The 18,185-nt window shown below is 35.7% G+C and overlaps 1 protein-coding gene across 2 annotated transcripts in view; it reads left to right on the forward strand.

Moving 5' to 3' along the window:
* The window catches only part of ACTR3 (ARP3 actin related protein 3 homolog), a 66,914-nt gene that overhangs the window by 12,213 nt on the left and 36,516 nt on the right, over positions 1-18,185 (forward strand). For both annotated transcript variants that reach the window (XR_002339000.1, NM_001134343.1), the window contains 3 exon segments: positions 9,269-9,324; positions 13,014-13,138; positions 16,989-17,099. Coding sequence is in view for 1 of the 2 variants with exons in the window: in NM_001134343.1 (NP_001127815.1) it covers positions 9,269-9,324; positions 13,014-13,138; positions 16,989-17,099 (292 nt within the window). In the remaining variant the exon portion in view is untranslated.

Below are 18,185 nucleotides of genomic sequence, written 5' to 3' on the forward strand. Positions count from 1 at the left end.
GGCCAGGGATCAGATCCGAGCCTCAGCCGCAACCTAAGCCACAGCCTCGGTACTACTGGATCCTTAACCCACTGTGCCAGGCTGGGAATCGAACCCGTGTTCCATCGCTCCCAGGATACCACCAATCCCATTGTGCCACATCAGGAACTCCATCTAGGGTCTCAATTCTTATATTCATTTTGTTATATTGTTTAAAATTGTTGAAACAATGAAGGTTGAAACTCTACTGCTGTTCTCCCTTTTATAGTCTATAGGGTCATACACTGTAGTTAATATAGTAACTTCAGCTCATATTTGTTCTTTTCTGAACTGATTTTTTTTTTCCTCAGGTTTTTTTTTTTAAATTCTCGTTCATTTTTGAAATGTGATTTTAGTTTATTTTTATTTTTATTTTTATTTTTTATTTTTTTTTGTCTTTTGTTGTTGTTGCTATTTCTTGGGCCGCTCCCGCGGCATATGGATTTTCCCAGGCTAGGGGTCGAATCGGAGCTGTAGCTGCCAGCCTACGCCAGAGCCACAGCAACGCGGGATCCGAGCCGCGTCTGCAACCTACACCACAGCTCACGGCAACGCCGGATCGTTAACCCACCGAGCAAGGGCAGGGACCGAACCCGCAACCTCATGGTTCCTAGTCGGATTCGTTAACCACTGCGCCACGACGGGAACTCCTAGTTTCTTTTTAAAGATTCTATTCCCGTTTAGTGGTTCAGTATTAGTAACTTATTGGAATCTTCAAATAGTTTTTTTTTCTGTGATATGTTTTTCAAAGCAAAAAGAAAAGGGAACCACTGTATTGAGTAAGAAAGCACTCTTTGTCATCTATATGCTTTTGATAAGTAAAGATGAATTTGAAGAATTAAAAATATATCCAGTATGAGGGATGCTACTGCTTTTATTCTGCAAGCATAAGACTTTTTTTCCCCATAAATTAATCTCTTCCTGTAAGAAAGGTGTAGTGAATAATACAACATATACCTCTCCTTATCAGTTATTACCTTCTAGAATTTTGTATATTTGTTTCCTCTCTTTTTGTTTTTTAAGAATGAAAAAAGCATTATAAATAACTCTCCTCAAATCCACTTTCCCCCTACCCAGAGGTGTTATAACTGATAAATTAACCATTTCTTAGACGATAATTCTTTTTTTTTTCTGCCATTAATTTCTACTAGGCAACTTTCCCTTTCTTCTAACTCTATTACATTTCCACTGCTATTCTTCTGATCGCTTTGATAACTTCAAAAGTGCTTTTGAATCCTCTCCTTTACTGTATTCCTCTCTCAAAGCAATGTCCAACCTTACTAGCCAAAACCACTGTAGATTTTTCCAGGGAGATTTTCTGTATATTTAACTTGCTTCCTTGGACTACAAAGAAAAAATTTAGTTTAGTTTTTCAGAGTATTGTATTGCCCTTACAAGTTCATAAACTTAGATTGGATAACCTAACCTTTTTTCTTTTTCTTTTTCTTTTTTTTTTTGTCTTTTTAGGGCTGCACCCTCAGCATATGGAAGTTCCCAGGCTAGGGGTCGGGATCGAATTGGAGCTGTAGCCACAGGCCTATATACCACAGCCACAGCAATGCCAGATCCAAGCCGCGTCTGTGACTTACATCACAACTCACAGCAGCGCCAGATCCTTAACCCACCGAGCGAGAGTCAGGGATTGAACTTGTGTCCTCATGGATACTAATCAGATTTGTTTCCACTGAGCCATGATGGGAACTCCCCAGCCTTGCCTTTTCCACTTTATGGTCTCTTTTTAAAAACCATTTCTACATGTCTTCCTTATTTTCTTGTGTTTTGGTCACCCTGTGGCATATGGAGTTCCCCGGCAGAGATCAGATCCAAGCCAGAGTTGCGACCTATGCATCATTGCCAGATCCTTAACCCACTGTGCTGGGAATCAAATCTGCATCCCAGTACACCAGAGACACCTCTGATCCCATTGTGCTACACCGGGAACTCCATGACATTTTCTTTTTAGTGTAGAAAAGCTAAAGAAGTGAAAAAGATGTATGATTTCACTGCCCAGATAACCCAATGACATGTTTCACATTAAAGTAATATATATATATCTGTCTGTCCATGTATGAATTATTTCTGAAATACATTAGTAATTGGCTCTTGGGATAGCACCTGGGTGGCTAGGACATAGGTCTGGTAGGGTAACTTAATTTAGTACATTTTAGGTGTTAGGGAAACAAACAGTTTACTCGAGTGTTTCTTTTTTTACTTATAACTTTAATCATGAGCTAATGTTACTTATTCAAAAATTATTTTAAAAATAATTATGTGCATTTAAGATAACAGTATAAATTTGAAAAACAAAATTCTCCCTTCTTTCCATCCTGCTCTCTGTAGATAGCCAGAATTTACTATTTCTTGTGTAGACTTGCAGAATAGAAAGTACATACATATATTCTAGAATGGAATTGTTCTTGATTTGTAGTTTTATTTCTATTCTACATGTAAATATTAATTTCTGTTTAAAGTTGGCATAAAAATATTTGATATTGAAGTATTAGGGTATTCACAAAATGTAATTTCCCTGCTAAGAACTGACATTTAAAAAGGAGTTGGTTTGAAAGTAGTTTTGAGATATTTCAAAGTGATAAAATAGAATTAATTATTAAAAATATATACACATATGCATACACAGAAACACATACACCATTTATTAAGGAATAGCAAATTGGAAGGTATTAGGACTCTACTGATTTTACCTGGGAATCATAACATGAAAATCAAATGAGGGACTTGCATTGTGGTGCAGTGGGTTAAAAATTCAGCATTGTTGCTGCAGTAACTCAGGTCCCTGCTGTGGTGCAGGTTGGATCCCTGACCTGGGAACCTGCACATGCTGTGGAACGTGGTGCGGTCAGCAACAACAAAAAAATCAAATGTATCCAGAAGGACTGATGAAAATGGAAAATTTGAAAAGCATTTGTGAGGAAAGAAAGGATTAGGATAACCTAAGACAAAAACAATAATGAAAAGAAGAATGAGCATTTACATTTTGTATATGCTAGGATGTATGTTTTCTGTTCCTAACTATAATTAATCAAGGCTTTATAAGAGTAATTCTTTTTCCTTTACACATAACAGAGTGTATTGCAGGAATTGAGGATTATAATAGTGAATTATGGATATTTGGATCAGTCTGGGAAGGTAAATAGGAATCAGATCTTGTATAGCATGTTGAGGAGTGGTCTTCAGTAAAATTCACTGAGGTATTCTAAAAAGTAGAGCCTTGATTTTTCTACTGTTAAACCATGCTTAGATTCCTGGGCTAAAAGGTCCAACTAAGTTATAATGTATTATCCTCTTTGTGTGTTGTAGTTGTTAAGGATTTTTATGTTTATGATCATGGATATTGGTCTACCATTTTCTTTATTTGGAATGTCTTTATCTGATTTTGATATTAGAATTATGCTGTCTTTGTGAAAAGATTTGTCATAGATTTCCTCCTCTATGTTCTATAAAAGCTTATATAAAATTAGTGTTTAAATTTCTTCTTTAAATGTGCAAATATACCATTGTCCTGGACTCTGGTTCCATCTCTGTCCCTGAGCATGCTTATCTTCAGTGCTTAGCAGACTCCTTTCTCCCTCCATTGAATTGAGACTTTTTTATACTTTTTTCTTTTTCAACCCTTTTGGATGTGCCCTCTAGATGTGGAAGTTCCTGGGCCAGGAATCAAACCCAGACCATAGCAGTAACCAGGGTCACAGCATTGACAATGCTGAATCTTTAACCTGCTGAGCCACCACCGAACTCCCCTGTGAATTTTTTGTATCTGATATTGTATTTTTCAGTTCTGTACTTTCCATTTGTTCTTTTTACAGTTTTTATGATATTTTATATGATATATTTTATGATATGTAAAATAAAATATATGTATCATATATATGTTGTATGTATAAAATATGATATCATATGATACATGATTTTTTAATTAGTCATTATATGTATATTTTTCTTTATTGTGATAGTTATCACTGCTTTCAAGTCTATCTGATAATTCTAACATTGGGTTGTTTCATCCTTTCGAATGTCTTTTTCTTGGAGAGTGGGTTACATTTTCCTAAGTCTTCATATATGGAATGATTTTGGTTTGTATGACTATACCAAACCTTGTTTATCTGTTTTATTGTTAATGAACCTATGGTTTGCTTCCAGTTTGGAGCCATTACAAATAATACTCTTGTGATCGAATAAATGGGTACACATCTTTGTGGACATACCCTTTAATTTTTCTTTGGTATATGTCTAGAAGTAGTTGCTGGGTCATATGGTAAGTGAATGTTTTAAGTGTTTTCCAAAGTGGCCATATTACTTACAAATGATTTTGATTACTTTGTATCATTCCAACTAGGAATGTATAAAAGTTACTACAGTGTGCTTTTAATTTTTTTTACCCTATGAAGTTGAGCATCTTTTCATTTATTGTCATTTGTATTTCTTTTTCTTTGAATCGTTAATGTCTTTTGCTTTTCTTTCTTTCTTCCCTCCTGTTTCTCTCCTTTGTTGTCATTACCTTCTAGATATCCTTCTATGTTAAGATGGGCAACTGTCTCTGAGTGCAGATAATTTTTCTCTTTTGGTCATTTTTCTTTTAGCTACTTCGGGTATGTTTTAAATTTTCATGTCATTGAGATACCTATCTTTTTAGCGTCTAGATTTTGAAGTATAGTTAGAAAGATTCCCCTACTCCAGGGTTATAAAGAAATTTTGCTACATTTCCTTTTAAAACTTATGGTTCATGTTCCCATCCCCCTTTTACTATGAAAATATGTTTAGATTTATACTATTTTAACATGTACAGTATGTACCAAGTTTAATTTTTTTCTCAAGTAGCTGCCAAATTTAGCCTTTTTTTTCAAATTGTGTTATTAAAATGTACACAACATAAAATTGACAATTTTAGCCACTTTTAAATATACAGTTTAGTGGCATTAAGTACATTCACAACTGTCACCACCATTCTTCCTCAGAATGTTTTCATCTGTGTATATATAACAGCAACAACCATACCCCACCCAACATCACTGGCAGGTGCCATCCTACTTTCTGTCTCTATCAATTTGACTATTTTAAGTACCTCATGTAAGTGGAATCATGTAGTATTTGACCTTTTGTGATTGGCTTATTTCACTTAGCATGATTTCCTAAAAGTTCATTCATAGTGTGTGTAGCATGTGTCAGAATTTCCTCCCTTTTGAAGGCTAATTGATAATCCATTGCGTGTATGCATGTATATACATATATTACATTCATTTGTCATTGGCCCCTCGGGTTGTTTCCACCTTTTGTCTGTTATGCATAATGTTGTTGTAAACATTGGTGTGCAAAAATCTATTCAAGCCCGTTTTCAATTTTTTTTTTAATACACCCAGAAATAACATTGTTGGATCATATAGTAATTTTATGATTAATTTTTTGAGGAATTACCATATTGTTTTTTATAGCTGCTGCACCATTTTACATTCCCATTAGCAATGTGCAAGTTTCCAATTTTTCCATATCCTCACCAATATTTTTGTTTGTTTGTTTTTCTGGTAATAGCCATTCTCATGGGTGTGAAGTGGTGTATTATTTTGGTTTTGATTTGAACTTTCTTAATTATTAATAATGTTGAGTATCTTTTCATGTGCTTGTTGAGCTTTCATATATCTCCTTTGGAGAAATATCTTTCAAGTGCCTTGCCCATTTTATTTTATTTTATTTTTGGGTTTTTTTTTTAGGGCCGCACCTGGGGCACATGGAGGTGCCCATGCTAGGGGTCTAATCAGAGCTACAGCTTCTGGCCTATACCACAGCCACAGCAACGCCAGATCTGAGCCATGTCTGCGAACTACACCACAGCTCATGGCAACTCCGGATCCTTAACCCACTGAGCAAGGCCAGAGATTGAACTTGCAACCTCATGGTTCCTAGTCAGTTTTGTTTCTGCTGTGCCACCACAGGAACTTTGCCTTGCCCATTTTAAAAGTTGGGTTGTTTGTTTACTTTGTTTTTGAGTTGTAAGAGCTCTTTATATATTCTGGATATTAACTCCTTATCAAAAACATGGTTTACAAGCATTTTCTTCCATTTCATTGGTTGCCTTTGCACACTATTGATACTGTCCTTTGGTACACAAAACTTATTAATTTTGATCATGTTCGGTTATCTTTTTGTTGTTGCCTGCTTGTAGTGTGATATCCAAGAAATAATTGTCAGTTTAATATCATAAAACATTATTTATCCCCTTTATTTTCCTCTAAGAGTTTTATAGTTTTAGCTTTTGCAAGTAGGCCTATGATCCATTTTGAGTTAAATTTTGTATGTGGTGTAAGATAAAAGTCCAGGTTCATTAATTATTGGATATTCAGTTTTCCTAGCACCATTTCTTAAAAAGATGCTCTCTTTTTCCTGTTTGAATGGTCGTGGCACCCTTATCAAAAATCATTTGACCATATATGGGAAGGTTTACTTTTGGGCTCTGTTCTTTTGCATTTGTCCATGTTCCTGTCTGTATATCAGTGCCATACAACTTTGGTTACTGTAGCTTTGTAATAAGTTTCGAAGTCAAGAAGTGTGAAACCCCTAACTTTGTTCTTTTTTTAAGGTTGTTTTGGCTATTTATAGGCCTTTAAGATTTCATATGACTTAGGATAGGCTATTTCCGCAAAAAACGTTGTTGAGATTTTACTGGCAATTGTGTGGTTCTGTAGATCGATTTGAGTAAATAGCTTGAACGTGAGAAAGTTTGTCCCATGTCTGAATCTTATACTAAATGATGTTATCCAAGTGGCAAATTAAAGAAAAATCAAAGCTATTTGACCCTATGTTTAAAACTGACGAGGAGGAAATGTTATCAGAGTATCTGCTAGTTGCCTGAAGGAAGTTTTTCTGAAGGCAATTTAGAAAGCTTTTGGGGTGTGTGTGTGAATATTTGAAATGTAGATTTGTATAATCTGGTTAGGTATTGACTTCTTAAGTTGCTTAATTATATAAATGACTTTTTGAACACCCCCAAAACTTAATAGAAAATTGCAAGGGCTGTGGAGAAATAAAGTGTACTAGCAGAATTTATAAAATCTAAACAGAAATTCACTTTGGAAAAGTAAAGTTAAAAATGGTTTGCTATGTTATTTGGCCAGTATTAGATTTTAAGTCTGAAGAACAGTGTGGTAAATAAGAGAGGAACATATTTGTATGCTTAGAATTTATTTATTTATTCATTTATTTATTTTTGCTTTTTAGGGCTGCACCTACGGCATATGGAGGTTCCTAGGCTAGGGGTCAAATCAGAGCTGTAGCTGCTGCCCTACACCACAGCCACAGCAACGCAGGATCAGAACAGGATCCCTAACCCTAACCCTAACCCAAAGCCTAACCCTGACCCACCACAGCTCACAGCAACACTGGATCCTTAACCCACTGAGCAAGTCCAGGGAGCGAACCCATGTCCTCATGGATACTAGTCAGATTGGTTTCTGCTGAGCCGTGACAGGGAACGCAAGAAATCTTAATATGAAAAAGTTTGTTTTAGAATCTATTTGTATTACTACAAAAATTTAACTTTGCATTTGTCAGTGAAAACCAGGAATTTTTCAGTTTAGGTGAAGTAATTACATCTTTAAATTATAATTTCAAGTGTTGAGGTTATCAAATGCCAATTAATTGTGAGAAAGAAGTTTCCTTGTAGAGAAAAAAAAAATTAGAGAAACTCTTCTGTCATCTACTTGTACAGTTTTTTTCCTATGGTGACTCTCAAGAACTTTGAGAGTTCATTGTAAAAATGTCTTAATTATATTAGCCAATACCTTCAATTTTTAGTTTATGTTTAGTTATATGTTTAGTTTATGTTTTCCCCGATTTTTAATGATCTAGTCTATTTGGCACTCTCAGTTCTTGAACTTAATTTTGGGGCTAAAATATACCCCAAAGAGATTTTTTTCCTCCTTTTTATATTAGAAAAGTATTTCTGCAGATATTAGAATCTAGGAATATCACAGCAGTTTACGTGCCTGCTGTTTTGTAGTGGGTTTGAATGTGGAATAACAGAAAATATTGTTTCTTTCTTTTTAAAACCTGCTCATAGATACTAGGTTTCCGCTCATAGCCAAAAAGTGTCTGGCTATCTCATAAGTAGCCTGGAACATGCTGTTTGTCAAAACTCAGCTTTTATGTAGTTTCTAATCATTGTTATTATTGTTATTATTTTGTTATTGTAAGAATACAGGCTGAATCTATTGTGGCAAAACATTTTAAAATTGATAGTTTTTTTAAAAATAGTAATATATTCAAATAGTATGAAATGATGTGCATTAAAAAAACTCGGTACCCTTGTCTTTTACTTACCTAGTTTCCCTTCTCTAGAGGCATCCAAAATACACTCTTCCAGAGATATTCTGTGCTGTACATTCAAATATATTTTATATGTTCTACTCTTTACTTTTATATAAATATTGCATACTTGAACCATTGTTCTGTCCCTTGCTTTGTTCAGTTAACAATACCTTTTGCAAATTGTTCCATATCTATACATTAAGAACTTCAGTCTCTTTTTTTTTTTTTTTTTTTTTTTTGTCTTTTGTCTTTTTGTTGTTGTTGTTGTTGTTGTTGTTGTTGTTGTTTTTGTTGCTATTTCTTGGGCCGCTCCCGCGGCATATGGAGGTTCCCAGGCTAGGGGTTGAATCGGAGCTGTAGCCACCGGCCTACACCAGAGCCACAGCAACGCGGGATCCGAGCCGCGTCTGCAACCTACACCACAGCTCACGGCAACGCCGGATCGTTAACCCACTGAGCAAGGGCAGGGACCGAACCCGCAACCTCATGGTTCCTAGTCGGATTCGTTAACCACTGCGCCATGACGGGAACTCCTCAGTCTCTTTTTTAATAGTTGTATAATATTCTGCAGTGTAAATGTAGCATATTTAACAAGTTTTTTTATTTTTTTTGATGGCTCCTTATTTTCAGTGTTTTGCTATCATAAGCAAGATTGTTGCATAAGGCCCCATTATATGTTACTTCCTACCTATGTGTATGAGTATCCCTGTAGGATCAATTTCTAAAAGTGGAAATTCTGGTTGAAAGCTGTGAATATTTATAATTTTGATATAATTTTGAAAGTAGGGATGTTTAATTGAATTGAAGCTATAGAATTTTGTATATTATTTACCCACAATGGACTCTCATTCTATAACAAATGGATATCTAAGATTTAAATTTATAATTGCTAAGATGTTAGTGAAATCCTTATAAAATTCTTTTTGTTTTTCAGGTATACCAAACTAGGTTATGCTGGAAATACAGAACCACAGTTTATCATCCCTTCCTGTAAGTATTTCCTTTAAGCCACAAATAAGCTTATTTAATGTCTTTTTCTTAATAAAGTACAAGAAAGTACAAGAAGTATTTCTGATACTCTCTAAGATTTAATCCTTTAAAATCCTGGTTTGCCAAGTTCTAAGTGTGGCCTCATTTCTATATCTCTGACAATTCATTTCAGTTCTCTCTTTAGCTCTTCATCTACCAAATCTACCAAATATCTTTTTTAAAGACAAAAGTGAATGAGTTGATAATTAAAAAGTTTTCTGCTTTGAGGATATTGCTGTTAACAATGTGTGTGTATAACTGTTAAGTAATGCATCCCTGTTCATACTTCTACCATGACTCCTACAGTGGTTTGTGGATATGATTATTGTTTGCAGGACTTGAGCTTGTTGACATCCCTGACAAGAGCCTATGTTTCAAAATAAGGATGGCATTTCATCTTTAGAGATGCTCACTTCAGCTATTTTCTGATACCTTATGACCATACTTACCTACATGGTTTCTGTTCTGTATTATTTTTTTGTTAACTTCACTTTACTTTTTTTTTGCTTTTTAGGTCTGCACCCAAGACATATGGAGGTTCCCAGGCTAGTGGTCTAATTGGAGCTATAGCTGCTGGCCTATACTAACAGCCACAGCAATGCAGGATCTTAGTCGCGTCTGCCACCTACACCACACCTCACAGCAACGCCAGATCCTTAACCTACTGCCCACTGAGTGAGGCCAGGGATTAAACCGCGAAACCTCATGTTCCTAGCTGGATTCATTTCCCTTGTGCCATGATGGAAATGCCTGTTAATTGTATTTTAGATGACCATCAACTTTCAACAGTTTGTCTTTTAGAAGTTTTTAAATAATATTTTCACACTTGGTTTGTCAATGCTCCTATTTGCTAGCCCAGGTTATGTGTCTGGTCCTTGACGGACATATTTTTGCACTCCTTACTTTCCAATTCACCTTTTGTACATTATATAGTAATGCCTCTGATCTACTGGACCTACTGCCTACTTTAGCATATCAAATGACAAATCTTTTGCCCCATTGCTTGGTGGTGCTAACTCCTAGACAGTTTAATTTTGGAATTGTCACGTGTTTTGTTCTGTAGTTTGTGTGATTGAATATTTTTGTGTATCCTTACTAATTTATGAATATAGGAAGGAATTGGAAACATAAGCATACAGAGAATATTGAAAGCAGCTTAGGATCAAAAAATCTGTGAAGCTGAGAACAAGGTAGAAATTACTAAAAATTTAGTCTAAATTGGGCACTTACTGGACATGGACAGGTCAATTGTTTTGTCATGGACAGGTCAATCATTTTGTCATATGTAGCAAGAACAAAATTGAATGTGTGAAGTATGTGTCAAAATTGTCTCTAAAAGGGGAGCTATTATGTATTTTTTCCACTCTAGAAAAAAATCTGTTTGACTTTTGGTACCTTGCTGCACCACAGGCATGTAGAAGTTCCCAGGGCCAGGAATTTTTACAGCAGTGACCTGAGCTGCTGCAGTAACAATACCTGATCCTTAACCCACTTGACTTTTATACTTCTGAATACTTTTGGTGTACTTTTCTAGAGACTGATTATCTAAGAAACTAGGCTAAATCTAATTCTTTATTACCTAGAATGATTTTTAGGTAACACTGATGAAATAGTTCATTCATATGAATATACTAGTCTTAATTTAGTAGTACTATTGTCTTTTTCCTTATTATCTACACTGAGGGACAGGTTTGCTTTTCTTTGCTTCTGCCCCACCTTTATATATAAATAGTATATTGATAGTTGGTTGCCTAAGATTTTGATTTCAAATATTGGCTCTTGCTGACTAAAATAGAAGTACTTTGTGGACTAGTATTTGACGTTACTTATATTTTAGTTTGGTATTAGACTATTGTGTATGCTTGTATTAGTTTCCCAAGGCTGCCATAGCAAAGTACCAAAAACTGGGTGACTTAAAACAACAGAAACTTAGAGTCCTGGAAGCTAGAAGTCCAAAATAAAGGTGTCAGCAGGGACGAGATCTTGCTGACAGCTCTAGGGGAAAATTTTTCTTGCCTCTCAGAGCTTCCAGTATGCTGACAATCCTTGACTTTCTTTGGCTTGAATATGTATCACTCCAGTAACATGACTGTCCCTGGTGTATATTTACATTGTTTTTCTTCTGTGTGTGGCTATGTCCAAATTTCCTTTTTTAAAAAAATAACAACACCATTTATTGGATTAGGACTCACCCTAACAACTTTAACTTGGAAGACTCAAATTCCAACAGTTCTCTTGTGGCGCAGTGGGTTCAGGATCCGGCATTGTCACTGCAGCAGCTTGGGTTACTGCTGTGGTGCAGGTTCAGTTCCTGGCCCAGGAACTTCCACATGCCATAGGCATGGTTCTCCCGCCTCACCAAAAAAAAAAAAAAAAAGACCCTGTTTCCAAATAAGATGAAATAGGATAGAAATATAAAGAAAGCTTTTTTTTTTTTTTTTTTTTAAATTCCCTATGCAACCTCCCTGTTTTTATTTATTACTATTTTTCAGGGGTTTTTTGTTTATTTGTGTGTTTTTTCTGATCATCCATAAGCGTATGTTGACTTGGTGGGATTACAATTCCTTTCTTTGCTTTTTTATACTTGATGCCTTGTTTCTCAATGGAAGTAGAGATTTTGTGTTAAATGAATTTTGTCATAGGTTTCTTTTCTTTCTTTCTTTCTTTTTTTTTTTTTTTTTTTTTGGTCTTTTTGTCTTTCAAAGCCTGCACCTGTGGCATATGGAGATTTCACAGGCTAGGGGTCTAATCGGAGCCGTAGCCACCAGCCTATGCCACAGCCATGGCAACGCCAGATCTGAGCCACGAATGCAACCTACACCATAGCTCAGGGCAACGGCATATCGTTAACCCACTAAGCAGGGCCAGGGATCGAACCTGCAACCCCATGGTTCCTAGTCGGATTTGTTTCCAATGCACTGCCACAGGAACTCCCCTTTCTTTCTTTCTTTCTTGTCTTTTTTTTTCTGCTTTTTAGGGCCATACCTGCAGCATATGGAGGTTTCCAGGTTAGGGGTCCAGTCAGGTACAGCTGCTGGCCTACACATAGCCATAGCAACACCAGACACGAGCTGAATCTGGGACCTCCACCACAGCTCACAGCAGCGCCAGATCCTTAACCCACTGAGCAAGACCAGAGATTGAACCTATAGCCTCATGGTTCCTAGTTGGATTTGTTTTCATTGCACCACGACGGGAGCTCCATGTCATAGGTTTCTTATGACTTCTTTGCTTTAGTTGGACAGGTTTTTTTTTTTTTTTTTTTTTTTTTTTTTTTCGCTTTTTAGGGTTGCACCTGTGGCATATGGAGGTTCCTAGGCCAGAAGTCAACTTGGAGCTATATCTGCCGGCCTACAGCACAGCCACAGCAACGCCGGATCCGAGCCATGTCTGCAACCTATACCACAGCTCAAGGCAATGCCAGATCCTTAACCCACTGAGCAAGGCCAGGGATCAATCCCACCACCTCATGGTTTCTAGTCGGATTTGTTTCCACTGTGCCACGACGGGAACTCCTTGGTTTGACAATTTGAATATACTAGATGGTGTTTTATTTAATAACATTTTATTATGGAAGAAATACAAGTGAAAAATTTGTCTCACTTGGAAACAGTAAGTTTTTGACATGTATACATAACTTTATTTTAAAGGTATTGCTATTAAGGAGTCCGCAAAAGTGGGTGATCAAGCTCAAAGGAGGGTGATGAAAGGTGTTGATGACCTAGACTTCTTCATTGGTGATGAAGCAATAGAAAAACCTACATATGCAACAAAGGTATATTTTTATGATTTGTGTAAATAAATCATTTTCTTCCAGAAAATTCGTTTGTTCAGTAATTGTGCCATCTGGAGTTTCACTCTATTACAGGCCTAATACCTTTAACTTCTTCACAGTAGAAGTTAACCGTACAGTTTTTTCCCTCAAGAGGAAGATTTCAGTATTTACTTTTCTGATCAGAATCATCAGTGTAATTGTCATTCTCTTGCCTCCATATTGCCATATCTAGAAAAATTTCCCTCCTGTCTTTATTCAAACTCGTACTTTTCCTCCTCTTTTGACGCTTAAGTCACTTGGAAGTACCTCTCTCTTTTCTTCTTTTTTTATTTTTCCCTTTCTTATTTGTTCTCTATCCTTTTTCCTCCCTCTCCCTTTTTATTGAGGTATAAATTTATGTACTATAAAATAGGTAAGTCTTAGTAATACAGTGTAGGTTAGAAATTTTTGTGAATGTAATCATTAAGTTTCAGAATTTAGAACAAATCTAGTAACTCAGTTGCTTTCTGTCTGTCTGTTCCCTCGGTCACTGCCCTCACCTGAACTAAAAGGGGAACACTGTTCTGACCCTCATTATCTTATTTTTAGAAATGGACTTGGCCTAATTTACACATTTCTTCCTTCGTACCTCTTTTCTTCCCTTCTCATAACTTATTTATTAATGAACAATGTTTACCATGTGTAAACAGCTTTACTAAGTGCTGAGAATATAGTGGTAAATAAGAAAAAAATGCCTCCTACATTTCAAGCTTGTTGTCCTGTGGTGGAAAGGAAGCCATTAAAAAAAATTACTATGAGTGTTTTGTGCATATACAAACATTTGGCTCTTGGAGTTTAGAAACAAGAGCTGGAGACACATAGTTGGAAAGTATTAGTTACCTCTGGAAAGGATGAGGTTCCCTAGGGGTAGGCCTAGGACAGAGTCTGATCAATGTACCATTTAGGGTTGAATGAAGGTGGAAAGCCTGCAAAGGAGACTGAGAAGGCATGGTTAGATGGGGTAAAGAGGAAGCAGTGATAAACAGTGTGGGATGCTGCTGTCATGTAAGCCAGAGCCCATACATTATTTGCTGTCTTTAGCTACATGGATATCATTTGTAACCTTAGTAAGAATAATTTTAGAAGAGTTATAAGGCTAGATTAAAAGTAGGTGGGATTATGAATGGCCAGGAAAGTAGTCAGGAAAAAATGACAATGTATTCAGTGAGGATTGGCTTTGATTGGGAAGGAGAGAGATGAAGAGACAAGTTGTGGGCTTAAAGTGGAAAAGATGTTTAAATGCTCATATGAAAGAGCCATTAGAAAGAGATATTAAAGTAACGGGAAGGGTAGAGTATAGGTCTCAGAGAAAGCTAGAGAGATAGAATCCAGAGAACAGATGATCTAAATGATATGTATAGGATCCCTTAAATTATAAAAAAGCGAGAAAGAAAAGAGAGGTGAGTATGGAATCTGTTTTATAAATTTGTTAAAGGAACTTGGAGTCCTGACTCTTGGCTCCTCCTTCCGCTCTGAAATACACCACAGCCACAGCAACGTGGGATCTGAGCCTCATGTGACTTACACCACAGGTCACGACACTACCAGATGCTTGACCCACTGAGTGAGATCAGGGATTGAACCCCTTGTCCTCATGGATACTAGTCAGACTTGTTTCTGCTGTGCCACTACAGGAACTCCTGGACTATTCTTTTTATTTGTTACTGTTTATTTTTTTTCCTACTATTAATGGTTCTTCCTCTTTTGCCCACTACTCACATGTCAGTATTTCCCAGGTACTGTTCTTGATTCTCTTTTCTTTTTTCTTTTCCTTTTTATTTTTAAGGCTGCACCTGCAGCACTGGTAAGTTCCTGGCGCAAGGATTGAATCTGAGCAGCAGCTGCTGGGCCACACAGCTGCCACAAACCACATCCTTTAATCCCTGTGTTTGAACGAGGATTGCACTCATGCCACCACAGCTACCTGAGCCACTGCAGTTAGATTCTTAACCCACTGTGCTACAGCAAGAACTCCTCTCTTGTTTCTTTATTAAAGACTTCTTATGGGTGATCTCATCCACACCTTCATGTACAACCACAGCCAAACCAATTCCTTGACCCTGTTTACAACTACCTACTGTCCACCTACCTGGCTCTTGAGTTTAATAGTCAAAACAAAATTTATTATATATACCCCACTCTTACTTATTCCAAGACAAGATAAAACACAACTTTTGTGTCTTGATCCTTTCTGTCATGACTTTATAGCTAGAAACCTATTGGTATCTTTTGAGTTTTTCTCATAGTGACCGAAATCTTGAATCTGGCCTGGTGTCATTTATACTACAATTGGGCTCTTATTCTCGCTTACTTGGTTCTTTTAAGATTCATTTTAGCTGTTCCAATGCTACTGTAATAGTCTTCTTAAAAATCAAAGCTATTCCTTTTATGCTTTGTATAAAAATTTGTAATGATGCTTCATTTCTTATAGAATAAAACCCAAATACAGGGAAGTAAGTTTTTGAGAATTTGGTCCCCTTCATCTACAACAGTTCTCTCTGCCTACACCCTTTCCCCAACCCTTTTGTCACACACCATTTTCATTGGTAACTGTTTGTGTATTATGCAGTATTTGTCTTTGTTATTTTTTCTATTCTCTATTTACATTGTCTTCTCCCACCCCACACCCAAACAAAATTAACAAGGTTGCTCCTTTAAGACCCAGCTTAGATATGACCTCTTTAGTCACACAGGAATAGGAGCCTTTCTGTTTTTCCTCAGAAGCCGAGTTGATCATCTTGTCCTAAATACTTTATTTCTTCATACAGAATTCTAATCTTTTGCTTAGTTATATGTGTCGTGAAACTGTTTTATTATAGAGATTTGCAAACTTTTTCTGTGCCTTCAGTGTCTAAGTAAGATTTTTTTAGTGTCACTTAGACTGAAAGAAATAACAGTTCTGTTATGTATGTAGCACCGTAGTAGTTGCTTGAAAAAAAAAAATAGGACACTTATTTGGAAAGAAAATATTTTTAATTGTAAATAATCTCAGAGACTCTTAGGATGCATTGTATCTGTGGGGTACTTTACAGTTTTTCATACCTGGAATCAGATTGCCCATCACCGTACTCATTTCTTACATTACATAGGTTTTTAGGGGGAGGTATTTAGTTTTTATCCTGGTGACCTCTGCCAATCCAGCTTCTCAAGGAAATGATGTTATTGAAAGGAATTTAGTATGCTCTGATGTTGAAACTGAGCTACTTTAAACTAGTAGATATGCAGTGTTGAACTAATTTTGAGTATCAGCAAATTTCCCTGGAAAATTTAAAATATTTGTGTCTTTGTGAATTTGCTGTAGTACCCTGGGGCTCAGTTTTAGAAGCATGATTCTATTCAAATATATATGATTTTGCTTATAAAATTTTATTTCCTTAATTTACGATTATTTTGCTATATACTTATCAACTGTGTGTTATATATTAGGCATACAACAAATATTTGTGAAAGAGCTAATAAATTAAAACTTAAGGAAACTGTTATAACCTGTAATTTTCATATGCTAAATTTTAATGGATTACATTTCCCATTATTACAAAATTTTCAGAAATCCAGAAAGATTGGTATAATGACCTTCCGTCTAGATTGAACGATTTTTAACATTTTGACATGTTTGCATTATGATTTTTAATGGAAGCATCTGAAAATGTGCTGTAGAAATAATTCCCTTTTTCTCAGTAGTTAAGTATGCATCTTCTAATGATCTGTGTGTCATTATCACACCTAAGGAATGCTATCCTTATCTAATATTCCCAGGTTTTTTTTGATGTTAACATAGATTTAATTTATGTTTTATTTTTTGTTTTCATAGTGGCCAATCCGCCATGGTATAGTTGAAGATTGGGACTTGATGGAAAGGTTTATGGAGCAAGTGATCTTTAAATATTTAAGGGCAGAACCTGAAGACCATTATTTTCTTTTGGTACGTATAAATTACAATTTCACTGAGGAAGTTTTTTTTTAAATTTTTAATTACAGTTGATTTATAATGTCCCAATTTCTGCTGTACAGCAAAGTAACCCAGTCATACATATGTATTCATTCCCTTATATTATTCACTAAGGAGGTTTTTGAAGGAACTTAATGAGAATGTTTTCGTCACATTTGTACTCACTAGAGTGCATACTTTATTATTTATTAAATTGTCATGTTGTTATAAAACTGTATCATCTTTTCTTTTTTACCTGACAGTAAGTAAGTTTCAGGGAAAAATGTTTAAAACATGGAACTTAACTTTTTTTTTTTTTTAACGTAAGTAATCTGATTATTATTTCATTTGTAATTCTTGGTAACAAAACACCATATAATTTAATTTTTAAACTTTTTTCTTATTTTTACCAAAGCAATGCCTGTTCATAGCTGTAAAAACCAAGTGCTGTAAGATTTAAAAAAAAAAAAACCCAAAGCACTCTTCCTTCCCCACCTTTCCCTACCCTTGAATCCTTGATTCCCCAAGAGGCAAACACTAAAGAGGTTTTCCTGATAGTTATCTCACAAGTTTCTTCTATTTGTTAATTTGATTTTCTAAAACATTAAATATTATCTATTAACTGCCTAGTAGGAAAGATGAGTATTTTGTGCTTTTCCTTTTATTCCCTCACTTTAACACAAAATCTTTGTCTTCTCCCTCTTTCTGTGATATAGTTATAATTTGGAGTTAATATTTTATATTTGTTTTATTATGGTAATTGTGAATATTGTTTATAGTTAGGCTATAAAGTTGAAAGACCTTTGTAATGAACACCCCGTATGTCTACAACTTAGACTCGGCAATTACTTTTATTGGAATTGTTTTTATAACATCCTGTCTCTTGGTTGTACTCTATCACTTATCTATCTTATTTATTTATTTATTTAAATTTTTAATTTTTGGCTTCATCTATGACATGTGAAAGTTCCTGGGCCAGGGATTGAACCTGTGCCACAGCAGTGACAATGTTGGATCTTTAACTGCTAGGCAACCGGAGAACTCAGACTCCATCTTATTTTTTTAAAATCACTTCAAGAT

This window comes from Sus scrofa, chromosome 15, assembly GCF_000003025.6.
Source record: "Sus scrofa isolate TJ Tabasco breed Duroc chromosome 15, Sscrofa11.1, whole genome shotgun sequence".
In the NCBI taxonomy this organism is placed as follows: Eukaryota; Metazoa; Chordata; class Mammalia; order Artiodactyla; family Suidae; genus Sus; species Sus scrofa.